Source organism: Bidens hawaiensis, unplaced genomic scaffold, assembly GCF_021521415.1.
Source record: "Bidens hawaiensis isolate Kalapana, Puna unplaced genomic scaffold, B.hawaiensis_p1.1 tig00005588_1, whole genome shotgun sequence".
Lineage (NCBI taxonomy): Eukaryota > Viridiplantae > Streptophyta > Magnoliopsida > Asterales > Asteraceae > Bidens > Bidens hawaiensis.
Window position 1 is genome coordinate 568093 of NW_027491362.1, and position 20362 is coordinate 588454.

The following is a 20362-nucleotide window of genomic DNA, read 5'->3' on the forward strand; positions in this document are numbered from 1 at the left end:
CTACATACGTGCTATTTTTTGTTTTTAGTCATTAGAGTCTAAGTAATTTTCTTTATATTTTTGTTTTTTTATAGTTTGTTTTGAGTCGTAGGAGTTAGGTTAATATAGTGTAGTTTAATTTCTTTTAATTAGTTTAGTTTTCTTTAATATATTTTTTTATTTTACTACTATTTGGTGCTAGTGATCCTTTTCTGTTTAAGTTTATCTTTGCAGTGATCTTCATGGATTGTTACTACGGGGCCAGAGTTGAAGAAAATCCTCATAAAGATCAAAAAGGTTTGAGCATATGGGAGTCAGAAATACAGGCAATTATGGACCACCTAGATAAAAACAGTTATCAGCCTAAATACTACGTGGTGTATGATAGGATGGGGGAATATTATCGGTTGTAAAGACTCATCTGGCGCAATGATGGATCATATACCACATCCAGAAGAGATATTATACGATGTTTTACATGTCACCCATAGCATTAATCCGAAAGCACCACTTTCAGATATAATGGATGATTTTCGGCGAGGCTTAAAGTGTCAAATACAATTTAATGAGCCGACGATCAAGTTTGAGGATGTTGGGTTGCAGAATAAGACAGAGGATCGTATTCCCTCTTGGGAATACGAGTTTAGGGATGAATTTGGTGAAGATTTGGTGGGTTCAGTCGATGTGGATGAGAGTGATTTTAAACCCGAAAGAGATCTTGAAGAGCTTGAAGTTTTGTTATTCGGGGAGCCAGTTAAGAAACAAAATCTCATAGAGGTATCACAAGAGATATCTGAAGAACTGAAGAGTAAAGAATTGCATCTCGTTGTGAAAGAACATTCACGTCTGCACGGTAAAGCGGATATGTTTTTAGAAATAGTTGTTCATGGATCGCCACGTAAATCAAGAGCCCCAAGAAGGAAAATATTCGGGCTCGGGAATCAAAGTGTGCCGAATTAATGAAAGGACATTGATGTCACATTCACATGTTAAACTCAGGCAATACGGCGATTCATCTATCACATTAATGAAAGGACCAATGACTATATATTTATGATTCACTATTCACATTTTCTAGAAACTAAAGAATGCGGTTAACAAACACCAACCGACCCTCACTATACTTACAAAAATGTGAAATTTAGACTTTATGTGAGTGAAATACTTTCCTTTTCTGAACAATTTATTTTGTTGCATCTAAAACTTATTTACCATTGCAGGTAAGTCATATGTGCCGTCCCCTCCAAAAAAAGGTAAGGCATATCACATATGTTGTGTTCAAAAGTTAAAAGTTGCTATACCACTTTTGTGTGTTAAGTACTTTCAAAACGTATTTTTACTTTGTGGGATAGTTTGAGTTTTGAGAAACATAAACTTAAGCTCATTTATATAAATGAATATGTTCAAAAGTTGAAAATTGCTATCCTTAACAAAATATGTGTTATATTTATATTTATACATTCCGGATTTCCGGTAAAGTGTTACGAGAAATACATTTTATAAATGATGTTAAAATCATTGTAATTATACATCAAACTTTGCAAGTTCTATGTATAAATAATAGACTTGTTTAACTTCACAATCATAATCAAGTTTTATGTATAAAATTTGGCTCGAGCTCGTTTATTAGACGAGCATCAATTTATGCTTTTGCATGTGTAAGCCTAAATCAATTCAAAAGTTTTAATGAGTTAATCTCAATTCTCAAGTAGCTAACAACCGGGCCTAATCTATTTACAATCATATTGAATCAAACAAATTTCAATATTTTTTAAAGATGAAAGTCAACTATTGGTAAGGGTGTCTAGATCAATGTATGGTATGTTGTCACATTTGAAATATGGATGGGGAGTTGGGGACGAGTGCAATTCAAGTGTCACATTATCAAATGATCTTTCATTTTTCAATCTTATGTTATTTTATTTGTAAGATTTATATTCTACGCATTCATTAACGAATGTCTCGACAGCTAACCACTCACTACGTTATTTTAAAATACCTACAATATATTTGTTTATGGATTTGTTGTAATACCACATCATATGTTGAGGTGCATAAATTAGGTTTCTAATACCCAATTTCAGGTATGGAATCAGGTTCGGATATAAGTTCGGGTGTAACCGGGTATTATAAAATCGGGTATTTGTCATACATGGGTCGGGGTCGGGTTCTGGTCTGGTTATTGTCTCTAAAAACCATACCCTATGCACCGGGTTCGGGTCTGGTATAGAACCGGGTATCCTAAAACACGTATTTGAATACCCAATTTCTGGGTTTTGAGAAAACCGTATATAGATTGGGTTTTTTTTGGGGTATTTTTCAAGTTCTTTTCGGGTATAGATCGGATATTTGAAAAACCAGGTTTTGGGTATTGGAAAAACCCGGTTCTGATTTTCGAGTATTACCGGGTACAGATTGGGTCCAGTTCCGCGTATGGTTTTTGGAACCGAAATGCATATCATATCCTTACCTTAAATGCAAGTTCGGGTAGTAAAAGCCCGAGTATAAAAGACCACATTACAGGGTTTTTTCGGGCGGTTTCGAGTTCGGGTTTTTTTTCACCTCTATCATATGTGTATAAAATTATATAGACTAAAGGCAATGGATAATTGGATATTTGGATATAGCCTTATGGGCTTTCTATTCGTGAAAAACTAGCCCATGAGAGATAGCACAGATGATGGGTCCCACTTATCCATACACGTGTCACCAATGGTCATCTTATTCTTCTTTAATCTCTGCAAATTTAACTTAAACTCTGTTCATTCATTTCCACCATTGTTGATGAACCATGGCTTTCACTATTGCTTCAACCTCTTATTCATCTCTCCCAACCAGGTACTACTCTCTCTATCTCTCTCTCAAACACATTCATTCATTCATTCACTTAATCTTTATCATGACAGGGGAGAAATCACCACAAAGTCACCATGTGCTGAAAGAAGTTGTACTCCAAGGTACATGTTCAGAAGCAGCCATGTAGGGAAGCTTAAAGCAGGAAAAGAAGTATCAAGTGTGTGTGAACCACTTCCTGCTGACAGACCAGTATGGTTCCCTGGTACCTCACCTCCCGAATGGCTCGATGGCAGGTCCATTATTATTCCATTATCATGTACATCTTCATAGTTCATGCATAATCAAGATACATAAGTAACTAATCCCCATTTTCTTGATTAATATTAGCCTTCCAGGAGATTTTGGCTTTGACCCACTTGGATTAGGTACGTAAACTTTAATGGGTTATATTCTTTCTTTTACCAAATCTTCAAAGCGGGGGTGTGCAAAGCAGTGCCGGCTCAACGTTTTTTGAGACCTAAAGCTCACTAAGCTGTTGGGGCCTTTTTTAAAAAATGATTTGATATATAAAGCCTCCTTCTTTCCCCAGACTTGGGACTAACAATAATAAACTAAAACGTTTCGAATTCGATTTGCCAAATCAATTATCAATCAACAAATCAAGAATACAATACAAGTAATTACTTATTACCTAAAGACTAAAATATAATTCAATCCACAAATCAACTAAGGCAATCAGATTGAAGTAGAGTACTAACCAATACTTAGAAGAATGCCAGAATTATGTGTTGACACTCAACAGCCAAAGACGTAGCCGACGCAGTAAATCACACTTTCTTTTATTTTCATAACCATAGTATTATTATTTATCTAACATAAAAGAGGCAGATGCTCAAAATAAAAAAAACATATAATAGTAATATATAATTATTTTTTTAAAAATGGGGGCCTAAATATAATGGAGGCCTCAAGCTAGGGCTTGGGCTCCTATAACTATTCAGCCGACCATGGTGCAAAGTTTAGTTTTTGTCGTTAGATTTTTGGATATTTTTAAAAATCGTTCGGTTTCAATTTTGCTATTTGAGCTTCAAAGTTTTGGGCCGAAAAAAAGGCTCAAAATAATAAATTTAGGCTTAAATCATTTTCTTGATTAATAACTTATTGATTATCACATATTTGTGCTAAATTGTTTGAGTTTCATATTTATTAAATTTTTATAAATTACTCGATAAAAAAAGAGAATTTAGAAATTTGGTTTGGTTCGATTTTTTCAGTTTCTGTTATATGCAAAACCAAAATAGAGTAGTAAGTTTGGTTTAGAAAAAAGCAAAACCAAACGGTTGGCTTTTGTTTCGGTTTGGTTTTTTCGATTTCATGCACATCTCATAAGTAATTAAAGTTTTTTCTTTGTTAACCAGGATCTGATCCAGAGTTACTCAAATGGTTTGCACAAGCCGAGTTGATGCACAGCCGATGGGCCATGCTTGCAGTTGCGGGTATTTTGGTCCCGGAATGGCTCGAAAGTTTAGGCTTTATCGACAATTTCTCATGGTACGAAGCCGGGTCAAGAGAATACTTTGCTGACCCGACCACTTTGTTTGTGGTGCAGTTAGCCTTGATGGGCTGGGTGGAGGGTCGAAGATGGGCCGACATGATCAACCCGGGGTGCGTTGACATTGAGCCTAAACTCCCTAACAAGAAGAAACCAAAGCCCGATGTTGGGTACCCGGGTGGATTGTGGTTCGACCCGTTTATGTGGGGTAGAGGGTCACCCGAACCGGTGATGGTTTTGAGGACCAAGGAAATAAAGAACGGGCGTCTAGCCATGCTCGCGTTTTTGGGGTTTGTGTTCCAAGCCGTTTACACAGGGCAAGGCCCCCTCGAGAACTTATCGGCTCACCTTGCGGATCCGGGTCATGTCAACATTTTCTCGGTAGATACCTTCAATTATGTTTTCCTACTTTAAAATAAGTGTGAGATCAATGGTTTTACTTTCTAATCGACTTTTTATATTGTTTTCAGGCCTTCAGCAATCAAATATGATCATGGATGCCATGATTTGGTAAGTTACAAGGGTTCATGATCTTTCAACTAGAGGTTTTATGAGCTTGTACCAATTATGAGCACATGTATACATCTGACGTATCATAATGTAATGATATTTTAAATCTCATTCTTTGATAACATGAAATATTGAAATATATCTTTCTCTAGAGTTTAGGCTGAAACTGATAACATGAAAATATAGCTGAACTGTAGTGTCGATTGAGCGATTTCACATCTTTTCAACAATAATGAACCTTAAGGGCATCTGTAGTGGTTAAACCACCATCACATAGGCAGTGAGACCTTTTTTCTAATTATGTGCGTAGTGGTTTCTCTTCACAACATTAGTTAAAGTAATTTTTAAGTTAAATAAAACATTTAAAAGAAAATGAATGCAAACTGAAAATGATGAAATAAAATGGCAACGTCCTGCGTGGCTGGCTTGAATTTGATGCCCCAGCTCAAATTCTTCAAAAACGCCCTCACCTGTCTGTAGTGGTGTTTGGGCGTTTTAGGGGTGAGGTGAACAAGAGACACCCCACCAGGGGCGGACCCACATAGATTCGATCGGGGTCCCGGGATACCGATGTTTTTTAAAAATTACTTAGAGACGGTATATTAAATTTTGTAAGCACCCCATAAAAATTAATACTTGAAACTCATACTATTATGATTGAACTGGTACAGTGGAAAGTCCCTTGTTTTACTTGTGAGAGGTTGTAGGTTCAAGCCCCACCATACTCCTTTTTTGTTGTTTTTTTAATATCTTAGTCTTAGTTATTCAGTTAGGGTATTTGTGCTTTTTGTTAACTTCTCTCATATAGTCATTATCACCATGCAACATATATAATATTAACATCGATTTTGCATATTCTTTTATTATTTACTTTGTGTATGTATATTATAATTAATCATTTATTTGTGTTAGAGTTATTTTTTCATGTTTTGGTCAATTATGTAAGACCATATATATAGATTACGTTCATGTTTTTCGGGTATGAATTAAAAGTGTATGTTTCATCTAGTTTGTAATTTAGATTCTTTTTACTTACTCGTTTCCAATGACACCATAGTTCTGTGTTTTATTATGCTCCTCGTCTCGACCCGAATAACGACCGACCTAAAAAATTTTGTAAACCGAAAAAATTAGGACCCCATTGACAAAAAATCATATGTCCGCCACTGCACCCCACTATAGGTATCACTCTATGTTTGTGTAACACAACTTAAATAACAAAAATATGGCTTTATTTATAAACGAATTCCTATTTACAAGACTTTCGCCAAGTAAAAATTATAATTTGAGTGTGTTCAAGTTAAATAGTATATATATTTAACTATATTCATTTCAAAATGTGGGTGTTACATTTAGTGTTAGCTCTCATTTCATATTTGATTCATATGGTGAGGGGTCAATTTTAGATTTAGCTTTGATTTGTGTTTGTGTTAGAGTATTCCCAGCTTATTTCATATATTTCTCTCTATAATTTAGCTTAAAAACACAATTCTATAAATTTATCTATTATCTTTCAAAAAAATTTCACATTCTATTCCGTAGTATTCCCTATTCATATCCATAAATTCTTTTTTTTATTATTTGTCTTGTTATATAATATATGATGATTGAGAGATGGTTGATATATTATATGGTGTGGATCAAAAGTGAAGCCCTATATTTAGGTTTTTACATTAGTTGCCATATAACTCATCCATATAGTAGGGAATGAATTGAAGATGTGATTTTGATGGTTTTCTCAAAATTTACTTTAAATTATACGGGTTTGACAAATTTAAAAAATGGGCTGGAAATGCTCTTAATATTTCATTTCATATGCTTGGTTTATAACCTTGTGCTTATTTTGATATTAGGATTATCAACCGTGTCTTTAAATATTTTAAACTTTTAGATTACCACTCCTTTATAACATGACACGGTTAACCACTTTAACTCATTTAGATGCATGGGTTCGTGTATAATTTAACTGTATCTAGAATAGGGCTAGCGATTTCCATTTTGATGGAGTGGTAAGATGGTTATGAAGTAAAATACGAAATTAGTAGTTCAATCCCAACAGCATCCGAGGTTGCCTTGAAGTTGAATCTGAAGCCACACCCAGAAGGCGGCTTCTTCTCGGAGACACTTCCATCACACTCTCCACTTCTCAACTCCCACCTCAATCTAAGTACATAATTACATCTCAATCCCAATTTATTGATCAAATATGTTAATATTATCAATTATCACCACTTTCAAAAGCCCTAGATGAATCAATTTTGACCATTCATTATTTCTTTCACAAATTTTAATTATCAACTGATTTTGACCCTTCACTAGATAGATCTTGTGGAAACTAGATACTTCACAATTTTAATAAAGCCTTAGCTGTCTGTATTAATGTGATTGTAATCAACTTTCGACATCTTGATTAGGGTGTGTTTGATTGCTTATTTAAGTCAAAAAGGACTTATTAACTTATGTATTTTAAATTTTTTTTGGATTAGCTTAGGTGGTCGGGAAAGCTAAAATGACCAAAAAGGACACTCTTTTTAAAAATGAGTGTAATGAGTTTTGAGGGTTTAAGGGGTGTAATAGGTAAATCAAACACAATAAGTTAATAAGTTACAATTCCCCAACTTATCAAAACCTTCTTATTTTGCCTTGTTGATAAGTTAAAATCCATAAGTCATTTTTCTTTGCCAAACAACTTATATAACTTTTTGAAAAGTTAATAAGTTATAAGGAGCCTCAAATAAGCAAAATCCCAAACGGGCCAAACACCACCTACTAAGTTCTATAATTGTTGCATTATAGAACATTATTTATTTTTTGGGCTCTTTTTTTTCCTTTCTGTTTCTGCTCCTGAATTTACTATGAACAGATAAGGTCGATCGTCCTATCAGTACTGCGATATACTTCTTACTTCCATCCGGGAGTGTTTCACACCTTCACCGAATCCCAAGTGCAGAAACATGGCATTTCTATTTGGGCGAACCTCTTACGGTAATTGATCTATATAATCTATATATATTCATTGTTATTTGTGTTAATATTATTGATCAACAGGTACTGGAAATAGATGATAAAGATGGGAGTGTGAAGTTTACATGCATTGGACAAGATATCGGAGAAAACCAACTGTTGCAGTATACAGTGCCACCAAATGTATGGTTTGGAGCGTTTCCTACCAAAGACTATGAAATATCAAAAGATAATGTTGTAGTGAAAAAGCCACCGAGGGGTGCTGAGGAACATTTTTCCTTGGTGGGATAAACGGTTGCACCCGCTTTCCAGTTTGAGGACTTTGTGTTGGCTAAACGGTCTGAACTCGTTAAGCGTTTTCCTGCTCATGAATCACTCATGTCTTTAATCGCATTTGAAGAATAAAAACCATGCTTCATTGTGCTTGTGATATGAGTCGTTATTTGATCATGTTCATGTTTTTACATACCTTATAATTATGCTTGTGTTATCTTGTATTATTATGAATAATGTAACTTTTATTCTGTTTAATGATTTTTCAAATCATGTGTTTTAAAAGGTGTACGGTTTTCGATTCCTTTATTCATACGTTTCAACATTACATACATTATTGATCAACTCCCACTGCTTTTTGTACATGCTATCCTGTATTCTCTTATACAATTTCATCTAAGCATCTGCGTTTTCATCACGCAACACCACATGTTACCTTCAAATGTCGATCCATCAATGGTTTCAATCCCAACATTCAAAGCAGCCTAAACAGGTCACGGCACCACACAACTGAGTCAACACAACCGAACATTGGTTGTTCATTTTTGAACAAGCTTCAATGCAGCACATGCAACAGCATTTGCCACACACATTTGCACAACAATCACTAGCCACTCTCACAAGCTTTTCTGTTTGGTTGGGTGTCCTTTGTTCAAACCCCGGAGGGATGTTTTCAGACGTTGCAACCACGTTTCCAAATCCTAGCCCAAGGTGGTGCAACACTTTAATCATTTCGGTTTTCAGGGTTTCTATGCTTTGGAAACCGCCTTCCTTTTTTCCCTACATTAGTTCATAGAACATCTGAATATATAAACTGATTTTAAATTAACGAGTTTGCAAGTTGCAACAAGTTACCTGTTTTTTTCCAGATTTTGAAGGTTTATCTTGTGGTTCTGTCTTCCACAAGGTCATATGTGTATATTCAGACACGGTACCCGTCTCTAGGCTTATCTTTGCTATCTGCCCATAAAACATTAAATAAGCATAATTGATTTAAACATATTAGATCAAGATTCTAAATGTTGATCACATATATGTTACCGACCTTCTTCTCAAGGTCTTGATCTTGTGAAAACCATGCCTGTATCGTGTACGATTCAATCTGTGTCTTTGCAAGGATCTGGTTGATCAAACTAAACATCAAGTAACATGACTTTTGAATAATAATCAATTTCAGCTAAGAACTTAAGGTTATATGGCACCTTTTCAAGAGGTATATCGTTTGCGTGTTGTACTTCAATGTCGATACTGAAATTACTCATATCAGCATTCATGCCCTTAACTATAAGTTTTTCAGGAAAATTACCCTTGTGTCGACCTGATACGATCAACGGTCTTTCAGAACAAAGGTCTGGAATGGTTGAAGGATAAACCTGTGAAAAAGTCAAGATATAATATAGAGTTAAGTGCCATTTTAGTACCTGTGGTTTGGACAACTACGCAACTACATATTCTTTATTTTATGCAAACAGCTACCTCAGTTTCCAAAGTCTTGCATTTTTAGTACCTTTTTTAACCCCGTTAATTTTCATCCGTTAAGTCAGAGGTATTTGTGTAATTTTATTATTATTTGTTTATATCTTTTATTTTCCTTCCCCATTTTATTATTATCATATCCTCACTCATTCCTAATAACCCTAATTCTCTAAACATCAAACTGATAAACCTAATCGACCATTGATTCCCCAACTTAGCTCATCAGTAGTCAATAAACTGACCTCCCCGTCGCCGCCATTTCGACGACTGCCGGAAATACGCCCTCCAAGCCCACCACCTCAACCCTGACCTCCCCGGCGTCAACGAGATCCTCGCCGTCGCCGCCGTCTTACTCGCCGGAAGTATTCCCGACTGGTACCAAGTAATGCATGTCAATCGGTACTCAAACGACTCAGGTCCAGCTCTCACCATTCACCGTTCGTTCCAAGATCATTTCAGAAAATACCGCGTCTTTAGGTTCTGCTAACAGTTCAGTTGGAGTTCTCCCAATAACTTCACTAGCTGTGTAACCGTATATATGTTCTGCACGTCGGTTCCGGCATATATTAACCGAATACACCAAGATGATATTGCAGTATCCATGTTTTAGATCAATCAATAGGTAATTAATTGTTAAAATAATTACGTACCAAAATATTATCTGATGATTGAGATCGTATATTACCCGAATTCCATGGCCTATGTGAGTTTGGAGAATTAGGGTTCCTTTGATGATTTTGGGGGAAAGATATTGGGGTAAGGGTTAATAATCGGGAGAGAGAAAACAAGAAAAGAAAAAGAAAAAGAAAAAGAAAAATATAATAGTAAAATTATCCAAATATCCTTCATTTAAATAATAAAATTACACAAATACCCCTGACTTAACGGATGAAAGTTAACGGGGCTAAAAAAGGTACTAAAAATGCAAGACTTTGGAAACTGAGGCAGCTGTTTGCATAAAATAAAGAATATGTATTAAAGTTGCGTAGTTGTTCAAACCACAGGTACTAAAATGACACTTAACTCTATAATATAAATCTTTAATCTATGAAGGAACAGAATACAAAAAATTTAGCCATACATACTTCCAGATCATCTAGACCATCAATTACAATGTTGGTCAATATGGAAGAAGAAGCTTTAGAAAACCATATTTGGATTGCGGTTTCAATTGAATCTGATCAAACACACATCAGACAACATAATAAGTGACTTTTCATATGTATTCCGTTCAAAAAATGTATGTCAAAAAATGAATTACCGGTATCATAAGAGGCATAATAATGACCCTTTCCAATCATTGCAAGCATTTTTAAGAAGTAGTGATTGCAGAATGAACCTGCAAACAAACACGAAGGCAGTCAGGTAAAATTCAGAACAAGATTATTTTTATATAAACATTACCTATACCAAACGTGTTGATACGTGGACTCAGTTCCGACCCTTTATTTTGTAATCGTATCTGTATATCCTCACACATTTGTTTCTCATTTTCAACAGATCCATCAGTAATAAAGAAAACCATTGGAATTGATTTACTGGTCCCAGAAAACATGTCTAGTGCCTGAGACACATACAATCACAGTTATAAAATGCAAAAATCTTGTTGAACGTTATGCAAAAATCTTGAACCTGATCTAGAGCAATTGGCATGTCGGTACCACCAAGTGCAATGAAATTAGTTTTAATCCACTCGGTTGCGTCCTTTATTGATTCATTAGTTGCTGACTCTAAGGTTGGTGAATACAAGTAAATCCGATTGTTGAATGCCACTATACCAAAAGAATCTTCTCGATCAAGTTTCGAGAGTGCTGCAATGAGTGCGTTCTTTGTTACCTCAATTATGTTCCCGTTCATGCTTTCACTTATATCAACCACAAAAACAACCTCTTTCCTGAACACCTATCAACAATTCTAAGTTTAGTTTACAAAGCTATAAGTGGCTTTGTGTTGTTAACAAATTTTAAAGCAACCTTTGTACTGTTATCGGGTCCAGCAAACAAATATAAGCCAAACATCTCCCTTTGATCAATACTTGAAGTTGGTGGAGACTGCAAAAGGACACCACCAAAAGGACCAGTTGTAGAAGCCTGAAATATATTGATATATACCTTTATCAGTTCAACTTATAAAAGTGTCTACTACACAAATGTTTATGATAATCTTACGTGGTATTTGACGATAAAATCTATTTTTGACCATTTAAGAACCTGTGCTTCATATACAAAATCCAACTTTCCCGGTTCTCGCTTTCGTTCCTGGAATACAGCAAGTATTTAACGCGGTTATTAAGATAACAAGAACCTGTCAACTGTAAGATTATAGGATATTAATTAAAAACACTGATCTAAATTACACCTTTAGAGGGTGACTAGTTGTCTTACAAAGAACTTCGGTAGTCAGACCGGAGTTAACATTCAGTTGTATCTTTTCCATCTTTTGGTGTTTCTTTGAGGCAGGTGTGACATACTCCGGGAAGCTATAAGGTACAATCAATATGAACTCACCATCTTTATACATTATCTTCTGTGACCATCTAACTTTGATTGAAAGATTTGAACCACCATCAACCTACAAAAAGTCAAAACAATATTCAACCTGATTATATATTTATGCAATAATCATAAAGCTTTGAGATCTTTATTATACATCTTTTAACCTGTGGTATTGTGAAATTAAAAATATGGGCTTTCAGAAGACCTCCATCTTTTAGCCCAGTTACACTCTCTTCATCCTCGTTTTCATCGATCAGAGATAATCGAGTCGTATATGTTTTTCGGGCTACTTCAACCTCAGCACCTAGAATTGAACCCTGTTAGCCAAATGATATAATATTGTTTGAGAATAAACAAACTTATCAATAATAAATGTTTTTAATGTAGTTAGGTCATTCAGTTTCATAGTTAAAATTAATGTTTATGCATAAACTGAAGTCAAGTCCTGTATTTTATAAAATAAATGCGGGACACATGTCTGCTAAGTAGGCCCACCTAAAAATGGTTTTTCTGTCTCTCTCTCCTATTAAATAATATAATTACACCAAAGGTCGTATATTTAAAAAAAACAAAAGCATTTGTTTAACATGCATAATGCACAGGTTACTAACCCAGTTCAAAATAAACATATTACCTCTTCGCCCATAGGAACCGCAACACGACAACTACACTTAGCATTTCCCATAACACAATGAACCCGCCAGGAACCATCCATCGTGACAAACGCGGTGTCCAAATAGCAATCAACCTCAAACGATATCCCGTTCATTTGAAGCGGGATCAACGCAGGCGGATTACACCGTCCGTGTACATGAGGCTGGTAACTCGGCATGTCAGGGTTGTCAACAATCATTGGGTTAGAAATCACGGCATAAACCATAGGAGACGTGGGGTATAAAGATCGCGTGGCCTTGTCCATCTGTGTCACGGGTTTCGGGGCTGCCACCGAGCGGTCATTGCCGAAGTATATACGTTTTATTAGCCGGAGGCCGTCTTCGACCCCCAAGGTGAAGTCGTCGTGGTGCATTTTGAATAATAATGTTGGGTTTATTAATGGCGGGAAGAATCGGGTTTATTGGTTATTTTGGCCGGCAATAATTACACCGGAGAAGAGATCCAACGGTGTAGTGTGATGCAGGAAACGAATACGGATGTGTTTTTTTCAGTTTTTGTTCTAACCGTAAAATAACGAACTGGATTTTGGACGTTTACGGTACTAGTCCTTAGTTGATGCTAGATGCTCATATTTAGTCCTTACCATGTTTATTTTTGACCAACGTTTGATTTTGAGTTAGTGTTTTGTAAAATTACTAAACTGACATTACCTAAAATAATAAAAAAATAAAATAAAATTACGGGCTTAGTTGAAAATAAAAACCTACTATACCCTTTGGGAACTCTTCTTCATCATATTATGCTTTATGATGCATAGGGGAACTCTAATTGAGTCTGGGGCTATTTGGCAAACCTCTAAATGAATAACTGCTGAATGAGTAAGATGATCTGAACCAGTAAGAACTAAATGAAATGTATCTGTTTAGTTAAACATCTAAATAATTGTGTAATATTACTATTTTGCCTATTTACGAGATTTGGTATCATTCAAAAGATCTAAAGGATTATAAACAAACCATATTTAGATTCATTATTGAAAAAAATTATAATTTTTTTTCAATTCTCTAAACAAAATACGGGATATTAAAATCTAAAATATTATAAATAAAAGTTAAAAATTCTAATTTAACTCCTCTTATGAGTTGTCTTCTCCTGTGCCTCTCAATAAACCTAACTTTCTCCATCTTCAATATTTCATCACCATCTTCGTTAAAACCGCCGTTCGAATCGCGACAGGAGTTTGTTCAATATTCGTTGCAATTTGGCCGCTGAAGATGCGTTTGGCGTGGTCGACCTTGGCGCAACCGCTACATCCAAGGAGTTTTCCGATGTTCTTCTTCATGGTGGTGGTGTGCGTCGGACACTAGTAGAGCAGAAGAGAAGGCTGTGCGACTGCTTGAGGATGAACTAGGGAGGGGTAATTTGGCCACGATTCCATTCAGCATCTATTTCATGCTGAGCCATTCAGAGGGTAATTATCTGACCGAATCAGATCGAAGAGTTGAACCAAACGCTATGAATCGGATCGATTCAGACGTTTGCCTAATGGGTCAGATTCAGACCATACCAAACAACCCCTTAGCTAATTCCAAGGTGTATGAAACTAGAGGACATATATGTTAATATGTTGTTGAAAAAGTTTTTGTTGTAACACGTAACATATTTAGGTACCGGTAGTTTGCAATTAAACGAAACGTGACAAAGGCTTTCATTCTCTTTCATCATGATTAGTTATTTTCCTATCTTGTTGAGATCCATAGTAAACTATGAATGTGACATTGTAGATAACTAGACGAATGCCCGTGCGATGCAACGGGGAATACAAACCTTGATAATCACGTAATAGATTTATGGGTGTTCAGTGTTCCGTTTTAAACCGTGAAACCGTTTATTGGTATAGGTAGATTAATAATTCTTATTTTAAATTCAATTTAGTATCGAAGTACAAACGAAACCGGAACCTAACCATTGCTAATGGTTTGGTTTTGCTGAGTTAAATTTTCAACGGTCCGGTTTTAATTTTCGACGACAAAAGCGTTATTAACAGTTTGGCTCACAGTTTAATTTAAAACCATCAAAACCGAACCACAAATACATATACGTAAAATGTTATTTTTAACTGAAAAAAAAACTATAACAATATCATACTCAAATTAAAGATAATTAAATGCTCGCTTTTATGGTGTAATTTTTAAAAAAAATTATTAACGTACGAAAAATTTATGACCGTTTAAAAATCGCGGGTGAATTTGGATTAAAAGTGAAAATATAAAGAATATATGCATAAAAGATGAAGGATTAAAATTGTAACTATTATTTAATTTAACAAAAATTAACTAAAGTTAAGGGGTAAATGTTGTAAATATTTTGGAAAAATATGGAATGCACGTGGGTTTTTATGTTAGAAAGACTACTTTGTCCTTCTTTATACTTGTGCCATTTACTTGAAAATTTATAAATCTCTTAAAACTACCCGTCTTAATTTACGCTTCACTTGAAAATGTTGTGATTTTCCTTTTTATTCTTCTTTTGAATGAGGAAATCAAATACCATGACCAATTAGAGTACAATTGATGATTGGTGATTGTTACGTTTAGTACTAGTAGTAGTGTTGCTTGTTGATTGAGGGTATTTCAAGCTAGTATTGAGGTTGAGTTAGTCAACTTGGTGGTATCATAATAAAAACAAGGTAGGGAGGCAGTTTAGCGTTGACGTGTCCAACATGTGGCGTAGAGGTGGTATGCAAAGGAGTTAGTTGGATAACATGTTACAACGATCAATGTGCACGTTTAATCAAATGATTAGCAGTGAATATGATAAGTGTGGAGGAAGTTTGGATATGAATAAGACGAGCTGCTACTTAAATAAGCTTGGTTGTTTGACCTAACAATGGAAGATCAAAGTAGCGAGAAAAGAAGAAGGAAGAGAGAATTAGCTTACAAACGTTGTAATTGGAAGATGATTTTTTCTTTTATTTGGTTGATGGATTAGAAATAACAACTTAAGAAGGAGACTCGGGGTGGTTTTAATCTTTTAAAGTGGGCCTATAATCTTTTACATTTTTATTATTCAAAGTATGGATATTTTAATAATTTTACAAGATATTGAATGAAAACGTAACATGAATGAATTAATGTACGAGTAACATTTATCGTAAAAGACGTACAAATAACAAAAGGTGTAATTTTCTACCGCACGTACAAGATGAAAAATGTAACCAAAGTTTGCTAATCCAACTTGTTAAAAGCTTTGAAGCCCTAACCCCTAAATCAGTTTAAAATAAAAAAATAAAAGCATAAACAATCAACCCCAATATGAACTTGGATTTTCCGGCGTAAACACAAAAACCTTCCGTACCGGACCGCCGTACTTCCTCCATATCTCCGGCGACGGACTTCTGAATCAATCATTCAATAAGGTTTTCTCCCTCGCGCACACACAAACTCGTAATTCCCAATTTCAAATCATTGCATGTAAACGTGTGCCACTTAAATAATCTTATTCAACAATTACAATTAATTAACCTAATCCATTATTAATAAACTGAACTCACAGACACGAACAAAATTACATATTTTCGCCCTAATTAAACGTTTAATTCCTTATTAAACTAATTACAATTTCACAAACCATTTGTTGCAACAGTATTATTAATGAAGAAGGCACTGCTTCCTGTGAAAAACATCAGCAACGAGAGGAATGTTTCCGGTAAAGAAGCTTTAACGAAGCTCCTGCGATGGCATTTCGGTCACTCGGAGTACCGTGGAAAGCAGTTGGAAGCCATAGAAGCTGTATTATCAGGTTTGTTGAAATTTGTTCAAGTAACTGTTTTTTTTTATTTAAGTTTGTGTAATGTGTAATTGCGCCCTAGTTTTTGATGCAGGAAGAGACTGTTTCTGTTTGATGCCGACTGGTGGCGGGAAGTCGATATGTTATCAGATTCCTGCATTGGCTAAACCAGGCATTGTGCTTGTTGTTTCTCCTTTAGTAGCCTTGATGGTGAGTTTGTTTGTTTCGTTGATTATATTATCTTTGTTAAGCGATAATTAGAGCATGTTTGGGATTAAGTTTGAAAACAACTTATTGGCTCTTTTAAAAAGCAATAAGTTAAAAATATATTTGGCAATCTCAAAAATATTTTTTATTTTAGCCTTTTGAAATGGTTAAAAACCTGTTTTCTAAAAGCCACAAATCCTGGCTTTTCAAAGTAGCTTTTTGAAAAAGTCAATAAGTCAATAAGCTGTTTTGAAACTCAATCCCAAACATGCTTTTAATGCTGTTTATTGTGGTACGTTGCATTAGGAAAATCAAGTTATGGCGTTGAAGGAAAAAGGGGTTGCTGCGGAATATCTCTCATCAACTCAGACTTCACAAGTTAGGAATAAGGTACCGTGACGAATGTTTAACATTAGTATCTTGAATTATGAAGCTTGTGTTATTTTTAAACGCTCCAAAGTACTTGATGACTTTTTTTTCAGATCTATGAAGAACTAGAATCTGGTAATCCGGGATTGAGGTTGCTCTATGTGACGCCAGAACTGATTGCGACAACCGGATTTATGGCAAAGCTGACAAAGATTCATTCAAGAGGGTTGTTGAACTTGATTGCAATAGATGAGGTATGCATGTACTTTTGTTGGTCAAGCGTTGACTATACACATCTGATTGTTTCATCACGAGTTCTGGTTATAATGTTATATATGTTTCTTTTTCCTCCACATTTTAGGCACATTGCATCTCAACATGGGGCCATGATTTTAGGTGATTTTTCAAGTTTTTATTTAGTTCTATACTTTGCTTTTACAAGCTCAAATTACACTTGTATTAGCTTCTATAATTATGCAGACCTAGCTACAGAAAATTAGCTTCTTTGAGGAAACGTCTGCCAGGCATTCCAGTATTAGCATTAACAGCTACTGCTGTTCCCAAGTGAGTCTTATTTGTCTTACTATGTACAGTTACTTTTATACCCATAATTTTCAATGAGTTATCTTATTTGTTTCTCTACAGTGAGTGTTTTTTTAGAGAAATTGTTTACTATATGCAGGGTTCAGGCGGATGTGATAGAGTCCTTGGACATGGAGAATCCTCTGGTCCTGAAATCATCATTTAACCGCCCAAATATCTATTATGAAGGTTGGTTCGATCAGCTTGATTTGCTCCCAAAATACACGCATGTTCTTTTTATGTTTAAGGCACATATATTTGTGCCATTTTGACTCATTAACAAGCTAGAACTATGATCTTAATAACTGTTATGTCACTGACTAAATTATTTAATGATGTTGTACAGTTCGATTCAAGGATCTTCTAACCGACCCACATGCTGATTTGGCTGATCTAATTAAATCTTGTGGAGATGTATGTGGAATCGTGTACTGTCTTGAACGTTCAATGTGTGATGTTCTGGCATCTCATTTATCAACAAATGGCATTTCTTGTGCTGGTACTTAGTTTTTCTCATCTTTATTTGGCTTCATTTTGAGGTGCCTCTCAGTCTCTCACAAATATGTTTATTTTCTTGATTTGCTTTCAGCATATCATGCAGGGCTAAACAATAAATTACGGACCTCTGTTTTAGATGATTGGATTTCTGCCAAGACACAAGTTGTAGTGGCTACAGTGGCTTTTGGGTATGGTTAATTATTTTACTATTATAATGTAATAACACAGATAAGCAGTAGCTTTTATTCATGTGTAATCCTTTTTCTTTCTTCATGTTGGTCACTCATCTGGAGCATTTATGGTGCATTCCAATTCTAATCTGTTTGAGACATTGGTGTGCCTTCAGGATGGTATTCTACTTCCTTAATAATCAATTATCTTTTTTTTTATTTTAATTTATGTATCAAGTAACCAATTTTGCACAACAATATCAGGGTATAGATAGGAAAGACGTTAGGATTGTTTGCCATTTCAATATTCCGAAATCAATGGTATCCTTTTATCAAGAATCCGGTAGAGCTGGTCGTGATCAACAACCTTCTAGAAGTGTTTTATACTATGGAATCGATGACCGCAAGAAAATGGTTAGATACTGCCCTTCTTTTGGTTTTTTAATTATTCCTTTGATTATTAGTCACTAATATGTAAGATACTTGCAGCAATTTATATTGAATAATGAAGACAACAAGAAGTCGCAGTCCTCAAGTCCGCAGGACAGGCCCCCAAAGAAGTCAATTGCTGACTTTAATTTGGTTAACTCGTAAAACTTATCTATAAAATTACGCCGTCAATTTGCTTATAAAAATAATTTTTGAAACGCAGATGGTTGAGTATTGTGAAACATCTGGTTGTCGTAGGAAAAAGATTCTAGACAGTTTTGGGGAGCAGGTAGCTAAATCTAAGTTTGTATCATTATTTATATCTATTAAGTTTAGTAATACATGTCACTCACACAAAGTAGGTGTCAACATCACTGTGTAAGAAAACGTGTGATGCATGCAAAAATCCAAATGTAGTGGAGAAATACTTGGAGGAGCTTAAAGCCATGTGTTCCCTTGGTAATAGAATTGGATCCTCAAAGATATTTATAAGCAGGTAATAGCTTTGTTTATAAAGCTATATATCTTTTATTAATAATTGTTATGTAATGATTCACAAGTCTTTTATCTCAGCTCCTCAAAACATGTCAATGATGTGGATTTCTCAGAGTATTGGTCTCGTGATGACGAAGCGTCTGAGGATGATATATCTGATGATGATGGTAAACTTTTTGTCTTAATTTTATAGATTCAACATTGTTAAAGATCTCAGTTCTATGCCTATAAGGCTGTTAGGATATATAATTGATCATTTTATTGTTAACTTATGCTTTCACTTCATGTTTCTGAAGTCGAATAATTTAACTTCCAGATGGTATTGATGTTGTGGAAGGCCTTACACAGTCAGCCTTACCTTCAAAATCAAAAGTTAGTGAAAAGATGGATATTTTGCAACGGGCAGAAGAAAAATATTATCAGAAAATAGACCATGATAAACAGGTAATTTGTGTCTGTCTATGTATATGTTCCATAGTAGACTCTAGTTTGACCTTTGACCTTTGACCTTTCACAGAACTATAAACTTGACAAAAATGCTATAAACGAAACCACACGGGAATCCTGCAAGCAAAGATTACTCAATTCCCTAAAGCAAACACAGCAACGTCTCGAGAACTTGCAGTATGCGCACCATCTACCTTTGTTTTTACTGTTTCCTGCCAAATTTAATTTCTTTTTAGTGTTTTAAAACCGATTTTTTTATGCTTGATGTACAGGATAGACCCTGAAACATCCTCCATATTCTTTGAAAATGAGTGCTTCAAAAAATATGGGAAAACTGGAAAATCATTTTACTTATCACAAGTGGCAAGTACCGTGAGGTGGCTTTCAACAGTTAACACTGCAGACTTAACATCTCGGCTTGCTACCGTCAATCGAAATTCTACTTCAGATATTGTGGCAAAAGTGGAACCTTTAGTTTCAGTATCACCATCTGTTTCTGATCAGGTAACAAAGATGATGAATGAGAAAGATCATGAAAATGTTTCAAGTCCTTCACAGACCACTTCCAGTGATATAAAGTTGCCACACATTCCATCTTTCTCTGAGTTTGTCAAGAAAAGGAAACCGGATAAACGAAGCAGACTTCAGTAGTCTGAAACTGTTTCTAATCTTGTTATGACAGTGCATATTATTATATGTAGAGATCCATTTACAAG

At 35.1% G+C, this 20362-nt stretch overlaps 4 protein-coding genes across 5 annotated transcripts; 3 read left to right on the plus strand and 1 right to left on the minus strand.

Moving 5' to 3' along the window:
• Positions 1-2622: 2622 nt before the first annotated feature.
• Positions 2623-4948, plus strand: LOC143630233 (photosystem I chlorophyll a/b-binding protein 6, chloroplastic-like). 2 transcript variants are annotated; one of them, XM_077099298.1, is made up of 5 exons: positions 2756-2817; positions 2886-3068; positions 3163-3200; positions 4194-4708; positions 4798-4948. In XM_077099298.1, the coding sequence occupies exons 1-5, from the start codon at positions 2771-2773 to the stop codon at positions 4816-4818; spliced, it is 804 nt and encodes a 267-aa protein (XP_076955413.1). In that variant the 5' UTR covers positions 2756-2770; the 3' UTR covers positions 4819-4948. The 2 variants fall into 2 exon arrangements, with proteins under 2 accessions (XP_076955415.1, XP_076955413.1); XM_077099300.1 differs by lacking the exon at positions 4798-4948 and having other exon boundaries at positions 2623-2817; positions 4194-4741.
• A 2426-nt stretch (positions 4949-7374) lies between these two features.
• LOC143630213 (uncharacterized) lies at positions 7375-8092 on the plus strand. The gene is made up of 3 exons (XM_077099282.1): positions 7375-7414; positions 7701-7822; positions 7886-8092. The coding sequence occupies exons 1-3, from the start codon at positions 7375-7377 to the stop codon at positions 8090-8092; spliced, it is 369 nt and encodes a 122-aa protein (XP_076955397.1).
• Positions 8093-8172: 80 nt separating this feature from the next.
• Positions 8173-12365, minus strand: LOC143630234 (uncharacterized). The gene is made up of 12 exons (XM_077099301.1): positions 12210-12365; positions 11909-12121; positions 11719-11808; positions 11524-11640; positions 11183-11452; positions 10955-11114; positions 10812-10889; positions 10636-10727; positions 9277-9447; positions 9120-9194; positions 8930-9034; positions 8173-8854 (listed from the first exon to the last, which is right to left on the minus strand). Exons 2-12 carry the CDS (start codon positions 12068-12070, stop codon positions 8537-8539), a joined length of 1638 nt encoding a protein of 545 aa, XP_076955416.1. The 5' UTR covers positions 12071-12121; positions 12210-12365; the 3' UTR covers positions 8173-8536.
• Positions 12366-15943: 3578 nt separating this feature from the next.
• LOC143630236 (ATP-dependent DNA helicase Q-like 3) lies at positions 15944-20312 on the plus strand. The gene is made up of 18 exons (XM_077099303.1): positions 15944-16461; positions 16544-16659; positions 16963-17046; positions 17139-17279; positions 17387-17421; positions 17506-17589; positions 17708-17796; positions 17954-18106; positions 18197-18293; positions 18452-18455; positions 18540-18689; positions 18765-18857; positions 18928-18993; positions 19067-19200; positions 19278-19366; positions 19516-19643; positions 19717-19823; positions 19919-20312. The coding sequence occupies exons 1-18, from the start codon at positions 16314-16316 to the stop codon at positions 20295-20297; spliced, it is 2097 nt and encodes a 698-aa protein (XP_076955418.1). The 5' UTR covers positions 15944-16313; the 3' UTR covers positions 20298-20312.
• The last annotated feature ends 50 nt before the right edge of the window (positions 20313-20362 follow it).

What these genes read in the sequence shown, in the direction of transcription:
- LOC143630234 (XM_077099301.1), bottom strand. Translation starts at nt 12,070, where the DNA reads ATGTATAAAGATGGTGAGTTCATATTGATTGTACCTTATAGCTTCCCG. An exon ending in TGCCAATTGCTCTAGATCAG is followed by an intron (nt 11,115 to 11,182) that starts GTTCAAGATTTT and finishes TATGTGTCTCAG; the next exon opens with GCACTAGACATGTTTTCTGG. An exon ending in ATCAAGACCTTGAGAAGAAG is followed by an intron (nt 9,035 to 9,119) that starts GTCGGTAACATA and finishes TTTTATGGGCAG; the next exon opens with ATAGCAAAGATAAGCCTAGA.
- LOC143630213 (XM_077099282.1), top strand. Translation starts at nt 7,375, where the DNA reads ATGAGTGTAATGAGTTTTGAGGGTTTAAGGGGTGTAATAG. An exon ending in GGGTTTAAGGGGTGTAATAG is followed by an intron (nt 7,415 to 7,700) that starts GTAAATCAAACA and finishes TACTATGAACAG; the next exon opens with ATAAGGTCGATCGTCCTATC. An exon ending in ATTTGGGCGAACCTCTTACG is followed by an intron (nt 7,823 to 7,885) that starts GTAATTGATCTA and finishes ATTGATCAACAG; the next exon opens with GTACTGGAAATAGATGATAA.
- LOC143630233 (XM_077099300.1), top strand. Translation starts at nt 2,771, where the DNA reads ATGGCTTTCACTATTGCTTCAACCTCTTATTCATCTCTCCCAACCAG. An exon ending in TATTCATCTCTCCCAACCAG is followed by an intron (nt 2,818 to 2,885) that starts GTACTACTCTCT and finishes TTATCATGACAG; the next exon opens with GGGAGAAATCACCACAAAGT. An exon ending in CCCGAATGGCTCGATGGCAG is followed by an intron (nt 3,069 to 3,162) that starts GTCCATTATTAT and finishes GATTAATATTAG; the next exon opens with CCTTCCAGGAGATTTTGGCT.
- LOC143630236 (XM_077099303.1), top strand. Translation starts at nt 16,314, where the DNA reads ATGAAGAAGGCACTGCTTCCTGTGAAAAACATCAGCAACGAGAGGAAT. An exon ending in CATAGAAGCTGTATTATCAG is followed by an intron (nt 16,462 to 16,543) that starts GTTTGTTGAAAT and finishes TTTTTGATGCAG; the next exon opens with GAAGAGACTGTTTCTGTTTG. An exon ending in AAATAGACCATGATAAACAG is followed by an intron (nt 19,644 to 19,716) that starts GTAATTTGTGTC and finishes GACCTTTCACAG; the next exon opens with AACTATAAACTTGACAAAAA.